This window comes from Daphnia carinata, chromosome 8, assembly GCF_022539665.2.
Source record: "Daphnia carinata strain CSIRO-1 chromosome 8, CSIRO_AGI_Dcar_HiC_V3, whole genome shotgun sequence".
NCBI classification, from domain to species: domain Eukaryota; kingdom Metazoa; phylum Arthropoda; class Branchiopoda; order Diplostraca; family Daphniidae; genus Daphnia; species Daphnia carinata.
The window spans coordinates 6,287,179-6,308,940 of NC_081338.1; the positions used below are offsets into that span (position 1 = coordinate 6,287,179).

General features: G+C 40.7%; 1 protein-coding gene across 8 annotated transcripts; it reads right to left on the bottom strand.

Moving 5' to 3' along the window:
- Window positions 1-471: 471 nt before the first annotated feature.
- LOC130700381 (disintegrin and metalloproteinase domain-containing protein 9-like) lies at window positions 472-21,288 on the bottom strand. Of its 8 annotated transcripts, none has more exons than XM_057522425.2 (23): window positions 20,611-21,288; window positions 13,325-13,375; window positions 12,652-12,800; window positions 12,048-12,101; window positions 10,631-10,716; window positions 10,433-10,502; window positions 9,884-10,030; window positions 9,579-9,788; window positions 9,432-9,506; window positions 9,203-9,375; window positions 8,961-9,127; window positions 8,731-8,894; window positions 7,971-8,138; window positions 7,708-7,903; window positions 7,420-7,648; window positions 7,276-7,357; window positions 6,874-7,216; window positions 6,262-6,400; window positions 5,213-5,488; window positions 4,491-5,148; window positions 3,918-4,420; window positions 2,918-3,079; window positions 472-2,076 (listed from the first exon to the last, which is right to left on the bottom strand). In XM_057522425.2, the coding sequence occupies exons 1-23, from the start codon at window positions 20,681-20,683 to the stop codon at window positions 1,785-1,787; spliced, it is 4,467 nt and encodes a 1,488-aa protein (XP_057378408.1). In that variant the 5' UTR covers window positions 20,684-21,288; the 3' UTR covers window positions 472-1,784. The 8 variants fall into 8 exon arrangements, with proteins under 8 accessions (XP_057378408.1, XP_059352594.1, XP_059352592.1 ...); XM_059496611.1 differs by having other exon boundaries at window positions 6,301-6,400; window positions 10,631-10,719; XM_059496609.1 differs by having other exon boundaries at window positions 2,918-3,076; window positions 10,631-10,719.
- Between the last annotated feature and the right edge of the window lie 474 nt (window positions 21,289-21,762).

A 21,762-nucleotide genomic window follows, 5' to 3' on the forward strand; every position in this document is an offset into this window, starting at 1 on the left:
GTCGTTAGAGAAAAAGAGAAGCTCAGTCTTGTTATATAAATTTAATTGTCTGACATCATCCCTTTGAAAATGAATCCTCTAGCATAGGCCACATCCCATGCCGTTTCTGAATAGGGTGATTCCAGCGTGACACAAAACGTGCTGTAGTTGTTGGAAAAAGAGAAATAACCTTTTAAATGCAAGAGCTCTTGGCACACGTCATGACCATTCCGAATTTACAATTAAATTTAACGGTGAACTCTATCCTACTCACGAAGTTTTAACAATATCTGCTATCCATTTGCAGCAAATAACGTGAAGAAAATTGATGAGTATTGATGACTTGAAATTAAGTTCCAGCATTCCAATTCTTCTTCGTGGCTTTTGCAGCTTGCACAGAAGCCATGTAATACTAAGGTGCTTAACAAAGTGTTTGATTGCCACCTTAAATCACATATACAGAATAATTTTTCTTTCCAATTAACATTGTCTTTTTGTTTGTTTTTTATTATTGGATCAGTCGTCAGTTTATCATCGTTATGTCTTATCATCGTCTCAGTTTGACAGCTGACACACACCGTATACAGAGACACATTCAACTATAACAATATTGAGATGTAGATACCAGCAGCTGGTACTTCTTTTTTTGTTGTTTACTCGGTATACTTTTTAATACCTTGCATTTTACTTAAATTTTCAATTCGAAACTGAACGGGCAGGGTCTGTTGAGATTATTTCATTCACTCGAGCGTAATTGTTTAGGAGAAAAAAAAATCGGCGAGGCTAAGATAGGGCAGGGCTGAAACATTTCTTTATAAATGCTGTGACGAAACATAAGCACTTAATATTACTAAACCTCTTTTCTTCTTGTCAGTTCCGTTTTGGCTACAGACGCCTTGAATATTTGCCAAATTAACAACCCCAAAACGTACAAACAAATGAGCATCGAAGATGAAAAAGAGAACGAGTTGGAAAATGACTAAACGAAATTCATAGTACATAATTGTTGATGGGGAAAATAACTCAAAACATGGTACAAAATGGCAGCCATCAGAATATCAGCTGTGAAAAAAAAATCAATGAGGAAATGTACGGCGAAATTCATCTGCTTAAGATTCTCATAATTTGGTAAGTAATACGTACATCACTCGAAGAGAATTAGTCTGATTAGCTTTTTTTTCATGTAAATTTCGTGAAAGTAAGAATTAATGGTGCAGAAAGGAACAAAATAAAGTGAAAGGATAATCTCTACAATTTCATAGGCATAGCTATTTAAACCTTATCAAACGGTGATTACGCACCGCCTGCACATCCACAGTGTTATTGATATATTATGTATACGTAATTAAAACAAACGACGACAATCTAATTTTTTTTTGTTTAGATAATTGGAAATTTTCACTTCTGAAAGGTTATAAATACAATACTAAAAAAATGCAAACGAATCCAAACATGCGGACCGCCAAAATTGGAAGCATTAATAATATTTAATCAATCAGTGTGGATGTAAATGTAGTAGCAGTTTGAAAAAAGAATGAAACCGGTTTTCTTCATCTCTGGGATGATCGAGTTCATTGCCCGATCATCCGTCATTTGTACGCCAATAACACACGAGCACACGATCGACGGGGAAAAAAATTCACTAGATTAAATTCAAAATCATGATGGCCGTCATTATGTGTGAGCAATACAAAATTGTCGAGTCCACACACGCACTCACATTTCTACGTCGAGGAGCGAGTTACACAATACGGAGACTAGAACGTCGCACTTGTTTAGGTTTCCATACACATCACACACCACATTTAGTGTTTGTATTCGGGAAATTTGGCTGGTCGAATGTGAGGAGATGCGGCAATAACTTCAACGTCTGCTGCAGCCACTCGATGAGATTCTTCTGCGCTAACAGCTGAACGCGAACCCGACGGATAAGAAGACGACACAGTTGTCGTCCCATCATCGACAGTGTAAGACGCTTCCGAGTTGCCGGACGGAGACAAGGGCGGTCCGTAGCCGAGTTCTTCGGGTCCTCCACGACTCAGCAGCAATGGATCGTCGATAAACAGCCGCTCCTGATCCGCTCCTAGCACGACGTCACTGCAGCGCAAAACACAAATTGTTTTTTTTCGTTTGTCCGGTCTCTCATTTTTTTTTATAAATCAAAATGCAATGTTCATGTTTTGGGCGGAATTTGTACAAGACAATGGCAGAAATGTTAGGTAGGAATGGCGTCGGTATCAAATGAGAATTTCTTATGTTTTTTAAAATAGGGCATTAAAATCCGTCTCCCCATAAGCCGAAACTGAAATGCACCCAGCAGGCTCGAAGTAAACAAGCTTTAATGAGTTCCAGTTGAATCAATCTCTCACCTAGTTAGTTTTTTTTTAAATTAACAGATCAAGACCGTTTCACGTACGCACACGCACAGCGGGACTAGTAGTAGTATTTTTGAGTGTCAGTGTGTGTGAGGGTGTGAACTTGGTGTATGCAAGTCCTATGTATAGCTTGAGAAAGAGAGGATAGAGCAGTCAACTGTTTGTGTGAGTAAACTTGTTTGGTTTGTTGGGTATTCAGTACAGGCCAAAACACCTGCATCAAATAATTGAGAGAGAAAGAAGAAAGAAGTTGCAACAAATAGCTCTCCAATAAACAAAACGAACATGATTGGCCAGCAAGAAAGCAAAAATAATATAAAAAAAAAAAATAATAATTCCAAACAGCTAAGAGAGTTAGGCATCACAAGCACGTCATCACTGCTATGATAGTTAAGATAAGCTATAGTCGATTAAGTCAGTTGAAATGATTTAAATAAAAACCGGAGGCGTGCCAAAAAGAAATATATAAATCAAAAATTTGAACAAAATCCAAGATTTAAAAAGGCAGTGGTCGATGTGCATGTCATGTTGCTGTCCAATTTGAATTATCAAAACATATTTACCTGTCACTTTCGTCGGAGTCACCTGGATCACCGCTGCCATGTCCACCGTGTTTGATATCGTCGTGATCGTGATTGTTCTCGTTGGTTGTTTCGTAAAGGCTGATGCCCGGCACAGAGGTCGGCTGTCGATAACGGCCGTAGACGAACCGCAGGGCGTCACTACTATACACGTTTTGTTTTTATTTTTTATTTTTTTTTTTTTGTGCAGGATTTTTTGGTTGTTGTTGTTGTTGTTGTTGTTGGGTTTGTCAGTTTCGTGCGTGTTCGTTCCAGTAGATAAATCAAGCGATTTAGGAAAACAAACGGGTTGCCCAAAAAATGAATATAAAAAGGAAAGAAAAATAGAAAAATAAATAAATAAATAAGGTGTAAGATAAAACGAATTTCGTGTACCAAGCAACGTGTGATTACATAATTAAAAAAAAAAATCCAAGACCCAAAAATGAATTGAGCAATCGAAAGTCGAAATCGAATAAAGTGCAATAGCTAGTTTAACGTAAAACGGCGGTGATGTTACGTAATACCAAGTAAAATTTTATTTGAAAAATAAGATTTAAAATACCCTCCCCTTTTTTAAAGTCCCTGAAACAAAAGAAAAACGAATCTCCCTTTTTCTTTGGTTAACGTCATTTGCTTTACTAGATTGAATTTTATTATGATTTTTCGCAGCCCATGTATCACTTCCATTTTAGAAAAAAAATTCTACAGAGCTTCTCTTCGATCAGAATGAAATGTTTTTCTGAGATTCTATAGCGATAAATGATCCCTAAAAGGAACTACTAGATCAGGTGGGATTTGTCTATGTCGAAAAATGGAATGTTGGAATGATAGAAAAGAGAGAAAAAGATGAATATGGCGATTAATTTTGTAAGAATAGATAAGATTGGGTTTTAAAAAGTATTTAAATATCCATCAAGGATTTTTTCAATTGCCAGAATGATTTCCTAATTTACCAATTCATGGTTATTTGAATGTTTAAATGTTGTTGAATAAGACGGACCCTGATTGGGGATCAGAAGCTCCTAAACCGGGTACACCGCCTCCGGCTGCGGCCTCCATTAGCCGGTAATGGCGATCCGCCTCCGTTTCAGACATACGGATGTCTTCCGATCCGTTCGGGCTTGTGTGACGCGCACTGTGCCGTTCCAGCTGACGGATAAGGTCCTCCAGATTGCGTATGCGAATCGGTCCACAAGGCGGCACCAGGTCGCCTTCGTCACCGCTGTCACCTCCGCCATGCGCTCCAACGCCTAGAGGACCTCCGCCAGGCAGAGGACTGGCCAATCCGGGCAATCTCTCGCTGGTGCTACTGACACTGCTGCCCGGCCCCAAAACGCCACCGCGGCCGCCGCCGTGCTTGTCGTGATTATTGAGGCTCCTCATGGAGAGGTAGTCGGGTGGCGGGAAGTAGTCGGCGTACGATTCCGCAAAGGACTTTCGCAACTCGTCCGACAAACTGGCCGTGCTGGCACTTCGCTGGCTGGCCGCCGCGCTCCTTAGAGCCTATGGAAATGTCATCATTAACAAATGAGGAAAAGGATTAGTTACATGAAACATGTATTTTGCATTTTACTTGAAGGATGTCTTCGTGATAGCCGTTGAGGCTCTTCAGCGTGCGCTCAACGTCTGAAAGGCTGGACGCACCCAGCCGATCGCTTATTCGGCTACTACCGCCATCTGGTGAGAGAAGAACGGACATCACTTCTTGATTGTCCGATTGCGATTCTTCGCTCCATTTCTCCTTGTTCATCATCATCGAAGAACCGCTGTTCATCCGACCCAAGGGCAAAGTCAATAGCGGACCATGTCCGCCTCCACCGGCCAGTTGCTGCTGGGAAGAACTGATTCCTCCGCCCCCACCAACCGAACCGTAAACTCCTCCACCTGATTTCTTAAGAATGCCTTTCTCCGGCTGCTTGTTAATCCCCGAGCCGGACAAATTGTTAGATTGCGGCATTCCGTCCAAGAAGGCCGTCCCCTCATCTTCACCGGACTGGAGGGTTTCATCCTCACTTGCAGATGCTTGCATAATGTGATTGCTGATGCCATGATGAGCAGGTGTGGAATTGGGACTGTTGACGTGACTGTGCGACGCTGAACTTATTCCATCCATGTGCGGATGTTGGCGTTGCTTCATGTGCTGGACAATATGTTGTTGCTGCTGATGCTGTTGATGGATGTGATGTTGATGCTGTTGCAACTGAGCGTTCCCAGGCCCAGGAAATCGATTGCTAAAAACATTCGTGTCAATTTGAATATTTAAATGTATCACCAATCGAATTATTCAGAAATTACTTGTACGAAGGCATCGTGCCGAAAGAAATGCCTTTGGCACCCGCCTCTAAAGAGAGAGCATCATTCGACATGGACGTCGTGTGGTGATGATTGGCCGTTGCATTGTTGATGCCAGACGGCCCAGAAGCTCCACCCATTCCTGAAGGACCCGCTCCTCCGCCAGGATTACCTCCACCACTGCCAGGTGGTTTCGGCAACGTCATCATTTGTCCAGATGCATTAACTAACGGTCGTTTCAGATACGGTGGGTCGTACTTGGGCATTGTACTCTTCCTTCTAATATTTTGTTTTTAAAAAAAAGAGCAGCAGACAAACCAAAATCGCGATGAAAAGATTTGGTTGTTAAGAGAAAAAAGAACATTAGAAAATTGTTAAATCAAACTTTCAATAACAAAAAAACTAAAATACCAACAAGCGATATATACAAGGGAAATGGAAGCTGCAAGCCACGTTCAGTTTCAAAGCTGTTGAAAGAGGATTTTTAGTCGAGTGCACAGCCACTACAAAAGCCAAACAGAATGAAAGTGGAAAGATGGGGAAAAACACACAAGAACAGGAAAATGTGGATGCGAAGAGCCCTCTCAAAATGTTCCCTCTTATATTGTCCAGTGTTTGTTGCTCATATCAATTTGATATTTAAATGTTTCTGAATCTGTTTTCAAAAGTAGAATTTTTTAAATTGTGTAAAAAAAAAAATATAAAAAAATATTCAATCTTTTTGCAATCACGAGGTCTACTACTCATTCCGGATGACAACACATCCGTCATAAGTTAAAAAAAAATATCAGAACTAAAAAACAAACAATAAAAAACTTTGGATGCGAGTAGGCTAATCGAGCAAAAGGATTGCGTGATTGAATATTGAGCACCTTAAAGAAAATTCCAATTTTTTTAAATCAACTCTTTTGTCTCAATTGCGGTGATATTAACAAGGGCATCAAGGAGAAAAGCGAGCGTCAAGACACAACAGAAGCTGTTTTTGTTTTTTTGATATCTTGTTCTGATTGGGACCATCACGACGAGCGACATAATGAAAAGACTCGACTAACCTGAGGCAAAGGGAGAGGTTTCTGTGTACCACCACTGACCTGTAGCAGAGGGCCATCAGGGCAAAGACGATAAAAACGCCCCCTACTACCGAGACCAGCATCACCACCATAAACACCGTACTGTGACCACTCCGGTCCACTGCAGCGCCCGTCGTTTAATTTTTTTTTTTTCAGATCCACCAGCCAAACATAATCCGATTCATTTCCGCAACACGACCAAAAAGAGTTAGTATTTTTAGATTGATTAAGCAAACCACCACCATATTAAACATTAGTACTGATTGTTAGAATTCGTAACCAGATGGGTTAATTAAGAATTTGAGGCATTCTCCAGCAGGCAGACAAAATTCTACCCACGATGGGAGTTGTTTGTATACCTGTACAGAATGGCCACAAGGGCTATGAAAAGGAGGCCTGCTTTAACCACAAGAATGACAGATAGTGCCATCGTGAGTGAGCTAACACCTTCATCAGAGCCCACTCTACTACCAGAAATTTTCCCAGCTAAAATTTAAAAGAAAATTGGAAAGATTTCTACTCAACACCCGATAAATAGAATTTAAGTCTAAATTTATAATCCAATGGTGATGATTCACGATCGAATAGGTATACCGTATGAGGTGGTTTTGCTGTTGCTCGTTTGCGCTTCCGGTTTCAGGGTTGTGACGCCATTCAAAGGCGGAGCACCAGTGCCCAAGGCGCCGGCGTGTGAAGCGTCTCGTTCGGATGCCTCAGCAGCACCCAATCCGGATTTATCACCAGAATGGCCGCTACGAATGTAACTGTCATTCGTTTGAGTAGAGCAATCATGGCCCGTCCAACCGGCGTCGCAAAAACAGGAATTGACGTTGGAGCAGACTCCGTGACCGGAACAGTCCAGCGCCACGTTGTTGCTCGGACATTTCGAACGGTCAATGTACGGGTAAATGCTGCTGCAAGTCTTGTTGATGCAAATCTATCGAAAGTTACAATTAGCAATGACTTCATACATTTTGAAAATATTTAAGGACGGACCAAATTGTTTCCGCAGGGAGTTCCATCCCGCACGATTCCCAAATCCGGCAAATCAGCTGCTGCAACTGTCCCACTCGTGATCCTAAATCATAATTAATTTGGATACAATTAAAGAAAAATAAATAAAAAACAGGTTCGACTTACTTGCACTCGAATTCGCGGCCGGCCATTGAGACCAATGTACGGGAATACATTTGATCCATTCCGGCGACGATTGGATAGCGCGTTCCCATTTGGCATTGTAGAGAGCCGCACATAACATGCTCTGCATCGCAACGTATATAATTGTTGTGCGAATCCAATCCACAGTGGCCATTAATCGATCCTTGCGAATTAAACTGTTCAAAACACTTGCGATCGCCCGACAGTCCACCTGAATGTCCATTCAAATTAAAACACAATTTCTTTTAAATAACTTAAAATGAGTCTTACCATCGCCCCATATCAGTCGGCACTGGCTGTCCAACGTAGGACACACACCGTTAAAACAGTAGCCTTTATTGATTTCGCACTGGTTGCCATTTTTCTTAAAAATATCTAGCGGACACTGGCCCGAACGTCCGTTACAAATTTCCGGCAAATCGCATTCATTGGTAGCATCTCGGCAGAGATAACCTTTAGGACGCAACTAATACGGAAAAGAAAGAAAAAAAACTTTAGTTAACTTAAAATTATTTAACAGAATTCTTTGATACTTTGCAATCGTCACAGCACGGCCCGGAAGCGCATTCAGCTTCGGCTGTCAATTTGCACGTGATGGGATCACAACACGGATCAGATTCGTGACACTCTTCGATTGTTCCACAATCGCACTCTTCACCATCCTCAACAACCCCGTTGCCGCACGTGCGAAAATCCTCCAGCTGTTGAAAAACAAAAAGGTAAAAATTCATTTCGTTGGCAGAATCAGTAGCGACATCTTCCAAGATCGATACGATGTGTTGGCTCTATTTCTACTGTCGTCAGCTGATTGCAATCGATCGACACAACATCTTTAGGGGATCCTACTCCTATGTGTACCTCCTTCCAATTCTCTCGTCAGTTATCAAAGTAGACAAGGCCATTCCCTCCCTTTCACATCCCCTCTTGATGATACCAGACCATCATCCATCTTTTCTTTTTGCTCCGTTTGTTGAGGAATTGGTACGGGATCAAGTTAGTTCCTATATTGGACTACCCAAAGTTTACTGATGAGAGAAGCCTTAATCTAATGCTCCCTTTTCTTGTTGCTAGCCGTCCATACATGTTTTAACGACGCCGTGTGTGTACAGCGTCTTTCTCCTACAGACGCGCAGAGCAACAACCTTTTTAGACATTTTCAATTACTAACAGCATAATAGCCGGCGCGTAAATCGATTGATAACATGAAGCCCACACGCAACCTTGTTTTCCTTCCATCACCCGTCTAACGCGATAATATGAACGCGGGCAAAAATGCTGATGTTAGTCAGGTACCTGATTCGGCCGGTTGAAGAGGCAGATGCCGTGCCCGATCCGCAACGAGTCGATATAGTCGGACAAGCTGCACTCGGAGAACTTGTACGGCTGGACGCTATCCAGGCCCATGATCGATTGAGACATGATGCAGCCGTGCCAGTCTCCGCAGTGGCATTCATCACCTTCAAACAAAACATTTACATTTTAATAAGTTTAAATATAAAATTAGAAAAGAGAGAAATGCTTACGTCCATCGTCGTGACCCATTCCGATATTGTGGCCGATCATGTGAGCCATTGTACCTGCCACCAGGTGAGGCTCGTACGGATTGATATCGACGCTAAGTCCAACCGATTTCGCCGTGCACATCGTGTCAGGTGCTGCCATGCCGGAACCTCCCGCAAACGTCTCGCCACTTGTTCACAGGATGATGGAAGAAATTATTAATTACGTGCAACAAGATGCAAGTCAAGGTGCTCAAAGATATTACGACAAAAGTTGAGTGGTGTCCTTGTCGACTTTGTAGAGTTTGCGCGAGATGTAGTCGTTAAAGTTGAGCAGAGCGCGGTGAATGTCCTGCGATCGGTCGACCGGTGCCTGGTTCTCGCTGGCCCACGTTTCGATGTAAACGACGGAAACGCGGGTGTTGAGCGTGCGGAAATACTAAACAAATGAAATTTCTATAATGTAATATCTCAACCAAACTTAAATTAACTTACCAAATCAGCGATGTTTGCAATTTGAATGGCGTCCTGAACGACTTCAATTCTTCGGCTACCATTCCTTTTCTCAAACTAAATTTTAGCAAAAAATTATAAAGATTTATTTAAAAATTCAATGTAATTTTTTTTTAAACTAAGGCATACCATGGCTTTATCAAGAACGAGAGCAGTTTCGACGTATTTTGTGACTTCACGGACATCTCTCTTTTGTCGCTCGTTGGATTTCGGGGAATTCTTCTGATTCTTGCCTCCACGATAGTTTCCGGAGCGCAGTCCCCATTCCAACATTCCAGTGTTGGCACACATTTGCTTCACTGTTGTACGTGCTTCGAAAATGACGTGAGGGTGATTCCGCTGTTCCAGAAATAACAAAGAAACAAAAATAAAAGAAAAAAGCAGTTAACACTAACTAGTGCCTTTTTTCCTCGATAGAGCACGACAGTAGATACCGATAAGTCGCCGCCGTAGAACGGATGGATGACGAACGTTTCGTTGCCAATGTGGATGATCCCGCTGACTCCGCTGCAAGTGCGGAACGCCGCAACAGCTCCGTAGTACTCATTGACAGTTCCATGATAATAGCAGTGTTCAATTTCCTTTGTTATCAAAAAGAAAAGGCTAATTAAAAAATACATGCCACTTTACTTAAAAAGAAATTCCACCGCTAGAGGGGGGAGTGTTTGACCTCGTCGTGTTAACATGACAAGCCTCAAGAAGAAGCAATTTAGAAATAATGAATAAAATACGCACTCGAAATGCTGTGCCCCAATTTCCACAATTGAGTTTAAAGAACCGTTAATTTACACAGACTTTTCCCATCCTTTTACTACAATTCTATTGCCAACCCACAGCATTACGCATCTTTTTTTCTCTCCTATTGAAATACCCAAAACACATGTAATTAAAGTGTCAACCAGCCATCCAAACATAATTTTTGGCCTTTTCATAATGGGGCTAACTGATTACACGTTAAATTGTAGAGCGAACGAATCATTTACCTGTTTGGAGAACTGCTCAACTCCGCCGGGCAGAAAGTGCTTCTGGATCAAGTTGGGCGCCAACAGCTGCCTGCAAAGCATCAAACACAGAGAATAGCATACATAATAAATGTGCAATTTGCATAGCCAGGTAAATATGTAAATATTTCGTTTGTAAGCTTCCTGGTGGTTTTGTGTGCATATCAAACATCAACTTACGAGTTCAATTCCAAGTCCAGTCGGAACTTGTGGCTGAAAGCTTTGATCAGTAGCGACGTCCGGTGGTAGTGTTTGCCCGTCTGTTGCTGCTGGAAAAAAACGTAAACAGAAAACAAAAGAAATTTAGTTTTATTCCCTCCCAGTTAGGCGAAAGGAAAATTCACTTAATTACCAATTAATCAACACTATGATTTTCGGCTCTTGATCACAATTTAAATAAATCAAATAAGGAAACGCACAAACTGCAGCCAACAATGACGAATATTTCAAGTGTACATTCGCGATTGAAAGTTTCTTGATGTCTGATGTGTAGATTCAAAACAACCGGCCTTTATACTGCGTTTTGGCGGGTGGAATCAGCCTATGGCAGAGGTTCTTTCCAAATTTTTGTACCCTACCCTCTTACATCAGCAGAGGGAAAAGGTTAGAAACAAAGAAATGGAACAAAAAAGGTATCTCCACCTCTGCCATAGGCTTCTACCATTGGCCAATTCACACAAAATGGCGTTTTTTTTTTTACTTACACGTCAGAGATGGAATGGGTATGAAATAAAAAAAAAGGTATCTCAACTTCTTGACACAGTAAAAATGGCGGTTTTTTTTAGTTACACATAAAGAAACTTTCAGCCACGTGTGTATATTTAAATGAACGAAGAAAAATAAAATAAAAAAATGAACAGGAAAGTTCAATGGAGACCCTTGTAAAAAAAATAAACAGCAAAAGATTTTTGTGTTTTTTCTATTTCGGTGGGGTTCCATCCGTCAAGCAGGTCGTTATCCATCATCACAGCTCATGCAAATATCTCGCGTGTATATATAGATGTTATTGTTTTTGGCTCAGAATAAAAAAATAGGAAATCAAGACATTTCAAATCAATCAAAAAAAAAACGGACCACACACAAAAAAAAGCAGCGCCTCTATAATATCGATCGATAAACCAAGCAAATCTTCGCCCCCCCCCCAATACGGAGGTCGGCAATGCATCCGAGATATCCAACAGGGCCAGTTAGAACCGCACTGCAGTACGAATAACAGAGATGGAAAAAAAAAAAAAAAAAAAAAGGAAATGGACGAAATTCTGCAGCACAGCAAACAATAAAAAAAGAATGGGATAGAGTGCCAAGTTTTGGATGCCACAGATATATACATGCCAGTGTTTGTTATCGATTGAGATAAATGCCAAAAAGGGGATCGCTGCCGTAAAGGTCGCATGCATCAAGACAAAGCGGTGTGTGTGTGCGTGTACGTAGAACACTAACACGCAAAACAAAAACAAAAGGTGTTTTTTTTTTTTTTTTTTTATTTTTGAACGAAAATTCTTGTTAAAAAGAGAGGGCCGTGATTTTTTGTGTTTGAATTTTATGTTTGTTTTTTTTTTGTTTCGGTTTTTAGGGCTTGATAGGATATTATTTCTACCTGAGTGCTGTAGCGTTCATTCATCCTGCTAGCTTCAGACGGTCGCTCCATAGTCTGCCCAATCAAGTATAAATATAAAAGAAAGGTGTGTTTTCGGTGTGTGTGTCAGACAGCATGACGCAAACGCAAACACACACACAAACAAAAATATAAAAAGATGGGGGGAGGGGGGAAACAGAACTGTTGTGATAATCGATACACAGGGTCGCCATTTTTTTTTTCCCCCCTCCCACAGTTTCGCTTGAAGAAATAATAACCCAATAAACTAGTCTCTGTATAACACATCAACAACAATTGGGCCGTGTCTAATATCTCGTCCGCATTACATCCGATTCGATGACGGATATACCGCGACTGGATCGATACAACAACAAAAAATAGATCCAACTCTTTCGTGTTTTGTTATTTTGGCTCGAAATCTCCGACGACACGCATCTATTTGGATCGTAATAACTTCGGGCGGAAATTTCCAATTGAACATGAGCGATATCGGTTTTTAAAGTTTTGACGGTTATCAGTTAAATGTTGTGTGTTATCAACACATGCAATACATAAATTTAAATTTAATAAAAAAAAGAAAGAAAAGGGAAATGCGATTCAATACCTTGGTGGCACCGATTTCACGCGTTGAAATGCCCATCTTTTCACGATGCCTCAATTGAACGGGAAAAACGATTTGGTAATGACTGCCACCTATCGAGCGCACCAGGTCCTGATTTTCCCGGTGCTCCTTGAGCAACTTCTCCACATCACCTTTTCAAAAACAAAATTTAAATTTAATTTAACGAAATCATCTTTAACGTCAACAGAATTCTTTAGAAATAAAACAGCTGATCCAGTCTGTTACATCTACAGAATATAGGGCGTAGTCACATGAACGAAAAAAGCGAGTTGGGGAAGTTGACGCTACTGGAATGCTTAATTGGACTTTAGAACTCGTGTGCCGGAAACTTCTTTTCTACTCTTCCCAAGAAAATCGACCAGCATCTTAATGAGCCTCTTTTTTTTTTTTCCCCGTTCTCTTGGCACACACACACACACACATACACAAAAAAAGAAATGTATTTGGATTCCATGTCTTGCGTGCGTGATTCCTATATATTTATTAGCTTGAAAGCCTCACTCATTTATCTTTGCTGTGTGTGTACATCGTTCAAATTGTTCACTTGAGACTTTTCAGAATGCTCTAGAGATACCCAGCGTTTTGCTCAATAGCTCCAGTTTTTCAATCAACGATGCCGCACAACATCGATGGAAATAGGTTAAACTTCTCTTACCGACTGATGTCTCCTCGGTCCAAAAGGAATCGTCCAACGTATCCGACGAATCTGCGAAAATTCATAAGAATAAGCAATCATTTTTTTACACGTTTGTTTCAATGACACCACTAGACACTACGTTTAATGATCCGTTTACGTCATAACGTTCAAAAAGAGAGAGAGAAAAAAAAAGAACTTTTCTCGAGTGGAGGGACGTCATTCAACTGAAATGCTGGAACACGAATCCAAATATTCCATCGCCATTGTGTTTTTTTTTATTTTCAACACAAAAAAAAAAAAAAGAACAAAAAAAAAAAAGTTGACAGGCTCCCGAGTCCCCGTGATTATAGACGAGAGCATCACAATGACGACTCACAACTCGAATCGATTCGTTCTTTATAGAACGGGCGAACCGAAGCTAAAGGGTAATGGACCAGCGTCGCCCCCTTTTTTTTTTTTTTCTCTAAGGGACGGAACAGGATGAAGAGGGGACCCCTTTTTCTCTCTCGTGACGAGTTCACTTCTTCTCTTTGCCATCGTGAATAGGACTAAAAGGTCGCCTGCATGCCAAGAAACACACCAAAAGTCTGTTTCTATGAAAAGAAACATTTTTTTTGCCAGCATTTGCTTTTTCTTTTTCTTATCAAGGGAAATTAAGCAAAAGGATTTTCTTGCGACGAGTTACAGGAGAGACACATCGTCGACCAACCGACGCATCGTCGTTAACGACCCATTGAATCCATGTGCTTCGTCTACACACAAGGCCTATTTCATGTTTTACACACAAACATACGTTGATATGCAGAATAACAAAGACAGGAAGAACTTTAACTGCTTTTAACTTTGATAAATAACAACAAAAGGCCAATAGATCGAAATGCAATAAAATATGGAGGAGAACAAAAAAAAGGGGGGGGGGGAATGACATAGCAGGGTATTATGTATACATAAAAAAAAATCTACCTGGGCCAAGTGCCAATAATAACACACACCAAAGATATGCAACGCACGCATATCTTTTATAACCTACATGCCCCCGGTCGTTCTTTTCTGCGTATCCAAAGAATTTTTATGACTTGCCCCGAAAGAAAAGCGGAAGAAAGAAAGAAAGCCAAAGGGTTGATTGCTAGTCGGGTTGAAGCTCGTCCAATATACAGGGCCTCTCTCACGATATGTAGGGTATTTTTTGTTGTTGTTGCTATTAAAGATGTGTAGTGCCATTTGACGATATGCAATATCAAATGACTTGCGTTCGGTATGGCAGCGCATTTTCTTGGTTCACTATTACGATTTTCCTGTTTTCAAATTGATTCACGGTGTAGAGCTGCTATGCTATGTAAACCTGATTAAACTAGACGTCTGCAGTTCAAACATGTTACGACAAGAGGAAATTTCAATTGGTTTTTAATGTTAAATTCGTAAAGGCAAACTATCGGCTGAAATTTAAAGTATCTTCAATCACGATTAACTGCATACGAATGGATTAGGCTGATTCAAAGATTGTCTTTAAAATAAGGTGATACAAGTGAGATTTCGTATTAAGAAAAACGATCTGTCTAACTCAAGTTGTGGTTGCGTCAATAACAAACATCACTGCGGAAATGGTCCCCCCCCCCCCTACCTTCCTGTATCGATTTCTGGCCAGCTGGCGGCGGGAATTTCAAACACCTCCATCACGTATATATTCCGCCCAGGGCATCACACCTCAAACTTCAAGCAAAGGAATCGAAAAATCTGCACGTTCCCGCGGTCGATTTTCTCGCCCACATTCCCCCTCCCCTTGTAAAGTTTCCCTTCCCCGTAGCAACATGCATTAATTGATTTGTTTCAAATTCTGGAAAGAAAAAAAAGTTGGCTCCATCATTAAAAGTCTGCACTCGCAACACTCTCCAATCATAATGTTTTGTTCGTTTTGGCCGGAAGGATAGTTCTTTACCGTTCATTTATTATTGACGTTGCTACGTCCTCCATTATTCGTAAAGAGTTCCGGTGTTTCCAATCCGATCGCCAAAATGGAGTGTCATACACTCATTACCATCAGAGAGTATTACGATTTCGCTTAACATAACCCCGTCCTTAACTCAAAGCACTAATGTCCTTAGCTTTATTTTAAATCAAATTGCAAGTCAAACAACATAAACAAAAAAGGTCAGCATTATTTGATTCTTCTTTGTTAGAAATGCGCTAGTCTAAACACGACGCACCATTCACGACCAACTGGTAGACGCCGACATGTCATATTGCCATGGCAACATGGCTAACACGATGCTGCACACAGTTCATCAAATCAAATCAAACTTTTAACTTTCGGATACTATAATTATTCATCGAAAAGCAACTCCCAAATGGCATTGGCTCAATCATTTGGCAACGGTCACCGCATCCCTTCATCAATACACACAGGGCCGCCTCAGCTCTTGCATTAGATGGAAGTGCCCCAGACGCATCATCCATCCCCCCCCCCCCCCAAAAGAAAAACAAGGGGAAGCCATCAGCCCAGAATCTGATTACATATGCACAGAGCATTTGGAAAGAGAGAGGAGGGGGGGGGGTCGCTATATCAGGAGGATAAGGGCAAACCAACGGGGCGTGAGTGTGTGTGTACATACGTAACGAGAAAAAGTGCGCTAGTGGATTGATCGCTCCGGCATCCTGTTCACAACGGCTACACTGCCAAAGAGAGAGAACGCGATCCTGAAGTAGGTATCTGTACCTGCGCCCCCCCCCCCACACACACCAGCAGTGCGTGCAACATTCATGGCTAGACAATTCGTCATTCATTTATGCCGCAATCCCTCGACACGTCTCGTGAAATTCGCCATTTTACAATAGAGTGAAACGAATTGATTGGGTTTTGGCAAATGCAGAGGGGATGTTAAAAGCCTGTATGGGGAGATGCAACTAGAACGCAAACGTTGGTGTTGTTTTTGAAAACGTCATAATGGATTCGGCTGTTGGCCTTTCGTATTTACGGAACATGGGGAAAACAAAAATTAAAGGGGTTCGATCCAATAAAAAATGAAGCGTCCGAAAGTGATTGGTGAAATGCATTCAAATGACTTGCAAAATCAATAAGCCTTTAGCGAGTATACAAAATTTCGACGACCCCTTTCCAACTGAGTATACAGTTCATTATTCAAAAAAAAAAAAAAAAAAATGTGAATTCCTTTTAAGTGTAAGTTTCAAAAGAGACGACAAAGTCAAGTTTATTAGTTTTGAGAGTTGCATTGCTACGATTTTCATGCGCCAGCGATTTGCTGGCACTGCACGCCGGACACTATCGTTGTCAATTGAAAAGAAGAAGAAAAAAAAAACGGGCGTGCACCATAAAAAAAAAAAAAAGAAAAGAAAAAAAGAAAAGGAAACTGAGAACGGATTGATCGTCACCCCGGCGCAATTCTCTTCACAAACTTAGATGGCAGCTGTTCCTCTTCTACTAATACAGAGAACCCCCCCCCCCCACCCTTTCGTGATGTACGGCACCGCGCATTCGGCACGACATTTCGGGAGGGGCGGCAACGTTTTCTCTCCCCCAACTGCAGCGTCCGATCGATTCAGCCTCCCTCAAAAATTGCTCCGACTGTGCCCTTCGTTCCCCTTCACATACACAAAAACATTTCCTCTTTTTTCGGGTTCACCAAAGCGAATGTAAGGAGCCTATAAGCGACAGATAGAAATCTATATAGCAATCGAGTCTCTTCTTCTTTTTTTTTTTTTTGGCGATAGGAAAAAGCCGCATCAACAAAATTGGCGCGAAATTTAAAAAAAAAAAAAAAAGAAAAATTTAGTTAAAATGAACATGTTTACATTTTGGGGTTATTTTTTTTTTTGTTAAGGGGAATGGGAACGCATCGTTAAACGTGATGCGGAACAGCTCAGTCGTTCCGGTTGATTTTTTTTTTTTTTAAAGCAGCAGCAAGAGGGTGCGCTTGATGGCTTGCAATAAATTAAGAAAAGAAAATTGCTTTTCTTTTTTAAAGGAGGATTGCCTTGCCACAACATTTTAAAACTTCGAGGGCGATATGTTATAGCATTTCTATTTATAGAATGCGGCATAGTCGGGTCCTATTTAAGTAATATTGTTTTGAAAAAGAAGAAATTTTGAAAAAGGGACCCCCGTATCTTCCTGTGTGTAGCTACAAAAAGAGATCACGAGAGCCGAATAAGCTTCGGAAACAACTGCAAGTCAGCCGGAATAAGAATGCCAGCGTTTTCAGGGGAGAGAGAAAAGACATTCCTTTACGTTTGAGTGACTTGTGATGTTTCTCGAATTGAATTTCTCTCATAGCATTGTCTCTCTCTCTCCCTCTCGTAAATGCGCACACATCAGTCAATCCTCCTTGTCACGCATTCCGCATCCAATTCCCTCCCTTGTTTTGTTTTTTCCCCTATAACTATAAAAATTGATAATTTTCCCTTTTTGCCGTGAAGATTGTACTTTCTTTTTTCGTTTTTCCCATAATTACGTCAGTCGTGCAAGATTGATCCACTCACGTTGATAGGGTCATTTGATACGGCAACCCTGTCACGAAAAAGTTATTCGAAATCTTGGATGATTTTCAATTTACGGTCGTGTTTTTTTTTTTCTGTTCGCTTCTAACCTAGAGGCACATCTGCCAAAATGTGTTGGAGGTGGAAATCAGTCGAGTGTAACAAAGGGATAGCTAGGGGCGCTACGACAAGCAAGCACGTTCGTTTAGGCGTTTTATCCGATCAGCCGAGCGTCGTCAAACTCAATCTGTCATCAGCACACACATTCAAATTCTCGTTATATCGATTATTCATTATTCAAGCGCGATCTTTTCCCCACGGTAACGGGTGACATCGCCCGACCTCATCACGCAACGTCTTTTTCACGCGTCCTACGCAACCCTCCCCCCCTCTAAAATTTGCATCACATTCTACTGGAATGACTCAAACGTACATCCCCCACTCCCTTAATATTCTAATAATAGTTTCAGCGCATTTTCCAGAGTGTCGTTTGAATTTCGCGCTCACAGCGTTGTCAAATTACTGCAAAATATTTTTTTTTTTTCCCGCAATAAAAAACGTGACGTGAAAACTGCACCAAAATGTCGTGACTGATTAACGGGAACGGTTGAATCAGCTGCAGGAATTTTGCTGGGGTTTCTTTCCTCACACAAAATTATAACTAAAAAAAAAAAAAAAATTAGTGACACGAGTATAGTACTGATTCAGTCGGGGGGAAAAAGAAAAAGTGTCAAATTGAATTAGAAGAGAGATTTGGCGTCACCAATCCATCTCTATTTGGATTCGTTTATGTCAATAACACACAATAAAAGGTTACTCTACACACTCCTCAGATAGGTATAGCGAGTCTGATGAGTCATCCATCTTGAAAATGGACGTGTCCTTTTCTGAAAACCCACAGAAGGAAACCTAATACGATTTGTGGACCAATAATAACAAGGAAAGAAAAAGAAAAAAATCCCTTTTCTCCATCTGCTGTGTGTACAAATATGTTCGATTAATAAAAGGATCGCACATGGTAGAGAAAAAAAAAATTGTTTTCTCTATCGTGATTGATCCAGCTGACCGGGACACGCACGCATAGGAGAGAGAGAGAAAAAAAAAAGAATATAACTGAATTATTGACGATTGACAACAACAACAAAAAAAAAACGAGGGGCGTCAAAAAATTGCTGTTGCAGACATGCATTTTTGCGTAGTCTGCGTCAATTATTTGTTGGGTGGGGCCATCAAGAGAAACGTCCACATTAAATGTCGAGTCGATTTCAAAAGCAAAACGAAAAATAAACATTTGAAAAAGGATTTCTTTTTTTTTCTACTCGAAAGGTTAACGAAAACGTTCACTAAAAATAAACAACGTTGCCTTTGTTTATTTTTATTGCCCGATTTTTTATTTATAGAAAAATCAAATCGTGTATACATTTTGGCGAACCTCAAATGGTCTTGGAACTTGTCCAGTTCCATAGCAATCGCCTTTATTTCTAAATCGATTGAATCTTTCCTTTCATCTTTTTGAACTGAAGAGATTTTTACGGCTACGGTTACAGAATCCCATAAATGACGCAATATTCACTTCATTTTTCAAATGATTTTATGAACTTTACCGGCATTCAGTTTTACTCCCCCCCCCCCTCCAACCCATCGCCGAAATAAAAGGAGGTTACCATTACAATCAATAAAACAAAGACACAAAAAAAAAAATAAGAGTTGGTTAGGTGTGAGCTGCTTCACCCAACCCGCCCCGAAAAAAGGATATCATTTCAACCACATGGGAAATCAAGAGTCTCTTCCTTTACAGGCCTTCGCTAGCAACAAAAGATCACGTGGCTCATCCAATATATATGTGTGTGTTCCAGGAGGGTACCAAGTCCTATATATCGTTCGAGCCAATATAACAAGAGCTGACAACAAGGAAAAGAGAATAAAATGGAACCGGAATTCTGCTGTACTCCTATATCGGTTCTACCTTTTCTTTCTTTTTTTTTTTTTTCTCTTCTTTTTCCATTTTAGACAGACATTTGCTGAATTCAATTTCTGATGCTCTGGTTCTATTAAAGCTCCACATGAAAGACAGAAAATTCTACCTTTTTCTCTTTTCGTAATGGAAAATATCGTAGGGGAAAAAAAGGGAAAAGGTAGAAGCCTTTAACAATGCGTTTAGTCTGCCAGAGAGTGACATCTATCTGACGAAAGCGACAAATGGCTACTTCGGTTCTACTAGGCATTTTCAAACGAAGACTTCAATTAAAAACGATTCAATTCTCTGGCACACACCTTTTCCATTCGCCAGTCTTTATTGATCTTTTCAAATCCAAACGGGGGCGCCCTGTCGACAAAACTTTTTTAAAACAACGACTGTACATAAAAGAAATGCTGAGCGAAGCGTTCGTCAGAAAAAGCAGAGGAAAAAGAAAAAATTCCGTATCATTTCTAACGTGGTTCTAAATGCAAGAGATGGAAGCAGAAGAAGAGAAAATTGGAATGAAAAGAGGGAGGAAAGAGAGAGAGAGAGAGAGAGAGAGAGAATAGTATGGATTGCGCTGCTGCTGTACGGTATTGATCGACTCGTATATATTCCATACTTCTTCTCTGACGTCCACCATTACTCTGCCATGGCAGCCCACTAGTTCTACCTCGAATGTTACCTTTTGGCTGTTTATATTTAAACTATATGAGAGTTACATACATTTTGCTCGCAGGCTAAAAAAAAAAATGAAGCCACAACACCGGTCAATGCAATTGGAAGTTGAGCACAACATTAATCACATTTTTTTTACATCTTTTAATTATGTAAAGAAAGAATAGCTGCCTACCTCTTTTGGGGATTTGTCCGTTGACGAGGAAGACGAACAGAAGCAGTGGCAATATCCGCGACATTTTTGTCATCTCATGGCCCCCCTTTGCGACCCTCCCTTTGGATTATTACGATGGCGTCGACGAGCACTTTTTTTAGGGTGCGTTGTAAAAATAAAAGAGGGGCAAAGGTAAAACAAAACATAAAAAAGAAAGACTAATTCTTTTTTTGTTCTCCCTCCCACCAAAAAAAGTATTCTCACTTCATTTATTTCTCACTCGCACATGCACAGAAGATTCTTCCTTCGAAGAACAAGTAAAAAATGGCGGGAGTTACGGCTGTAGAATTATTACGTTGGTGCACACATCTGCAACATTTGAGTCACTTTTCACAAAATAAAGAATTCCAAACTGGGTGTTTATGAACTGCAGAGCAACAGGAATTGAACTCGATATCACTGCAACGATCGTCAGGGACAAGACGCGTATGAAACAACAAGCATTATTTCCATAAATTTAGAACGTTTTAGTACGAATGGAAGCTGTAAAACACCGATGACGTTTTCGTAGCGAAACAACGTACACAAACACACACTCACGTCTACGATATTCGAAAACTGGAAAGTTTGGAACAGCCCTCTGTCCTGGCTTCACGCAGTTCAGTGTCTCGTCGGCACTGGACGGTGCTGGGCGAAATGTGCAGGGCAAAAACGAACGAAAGGGACTGAAGGCGAACGTGAAACAAGAAAAAAGTCAGGGGGCGGGAACAAAGTGGGGCTATGCTGTATTATAGATAGCAAGCAGCGCGATCAATAGAGAACGCGCGTTCGCGCATGTGCAGTCCTAGATAAGCCACGCCTACTATTCTGGGCAATGATATGCCGATGATGGTGCACCTAAGCCATTTTTATTGATGTATGACATTTCGTTTTTTTTCCTCAACTATTTCTGTTCTTTTTGGTAAACGAACAAGAAGTGAAACCTAGGCAGTGCTGCCACTTAAGAGGAATTTTCCCACTTTTTCAGATTTTCAAGTTTTAAAAAGGGCTTTTTTTTTGGAGGGGATTGTGATTTTCGAAAATAAAGGAGAATTTATAATTGTATCCCAAAGCTATAAAAAATATGGCCGTTTGATATCAAATGCTTGTAGATTTCAATTGAATTTCTGTTGA

Bases quoted from the DNA above. Each gene is read 5' to 3' on its own strand.
- LOC130700381 (XM_059496608.1), bottom strand. From the start codon at position 20,683: ATGACAAAAATGTCGCGGATATTGCCACTGCTTCTGTTCGTCTTCCTC. The intron at 7,904-7,970 runs GTATCAAAGAAT...TTTCCGTATTAG, and splicing joins CGTGCTGTGACGATTGCAAA to TTGCGTCCTAAAGGTTATCT. The intron at 4,421-4,490 runs GTAAAATGCAAA...ACATTTCCATAG, and splicing joins ATCACGAAGACATCCTTCAA to GCTCTAAGGAGCGCGGCGGC.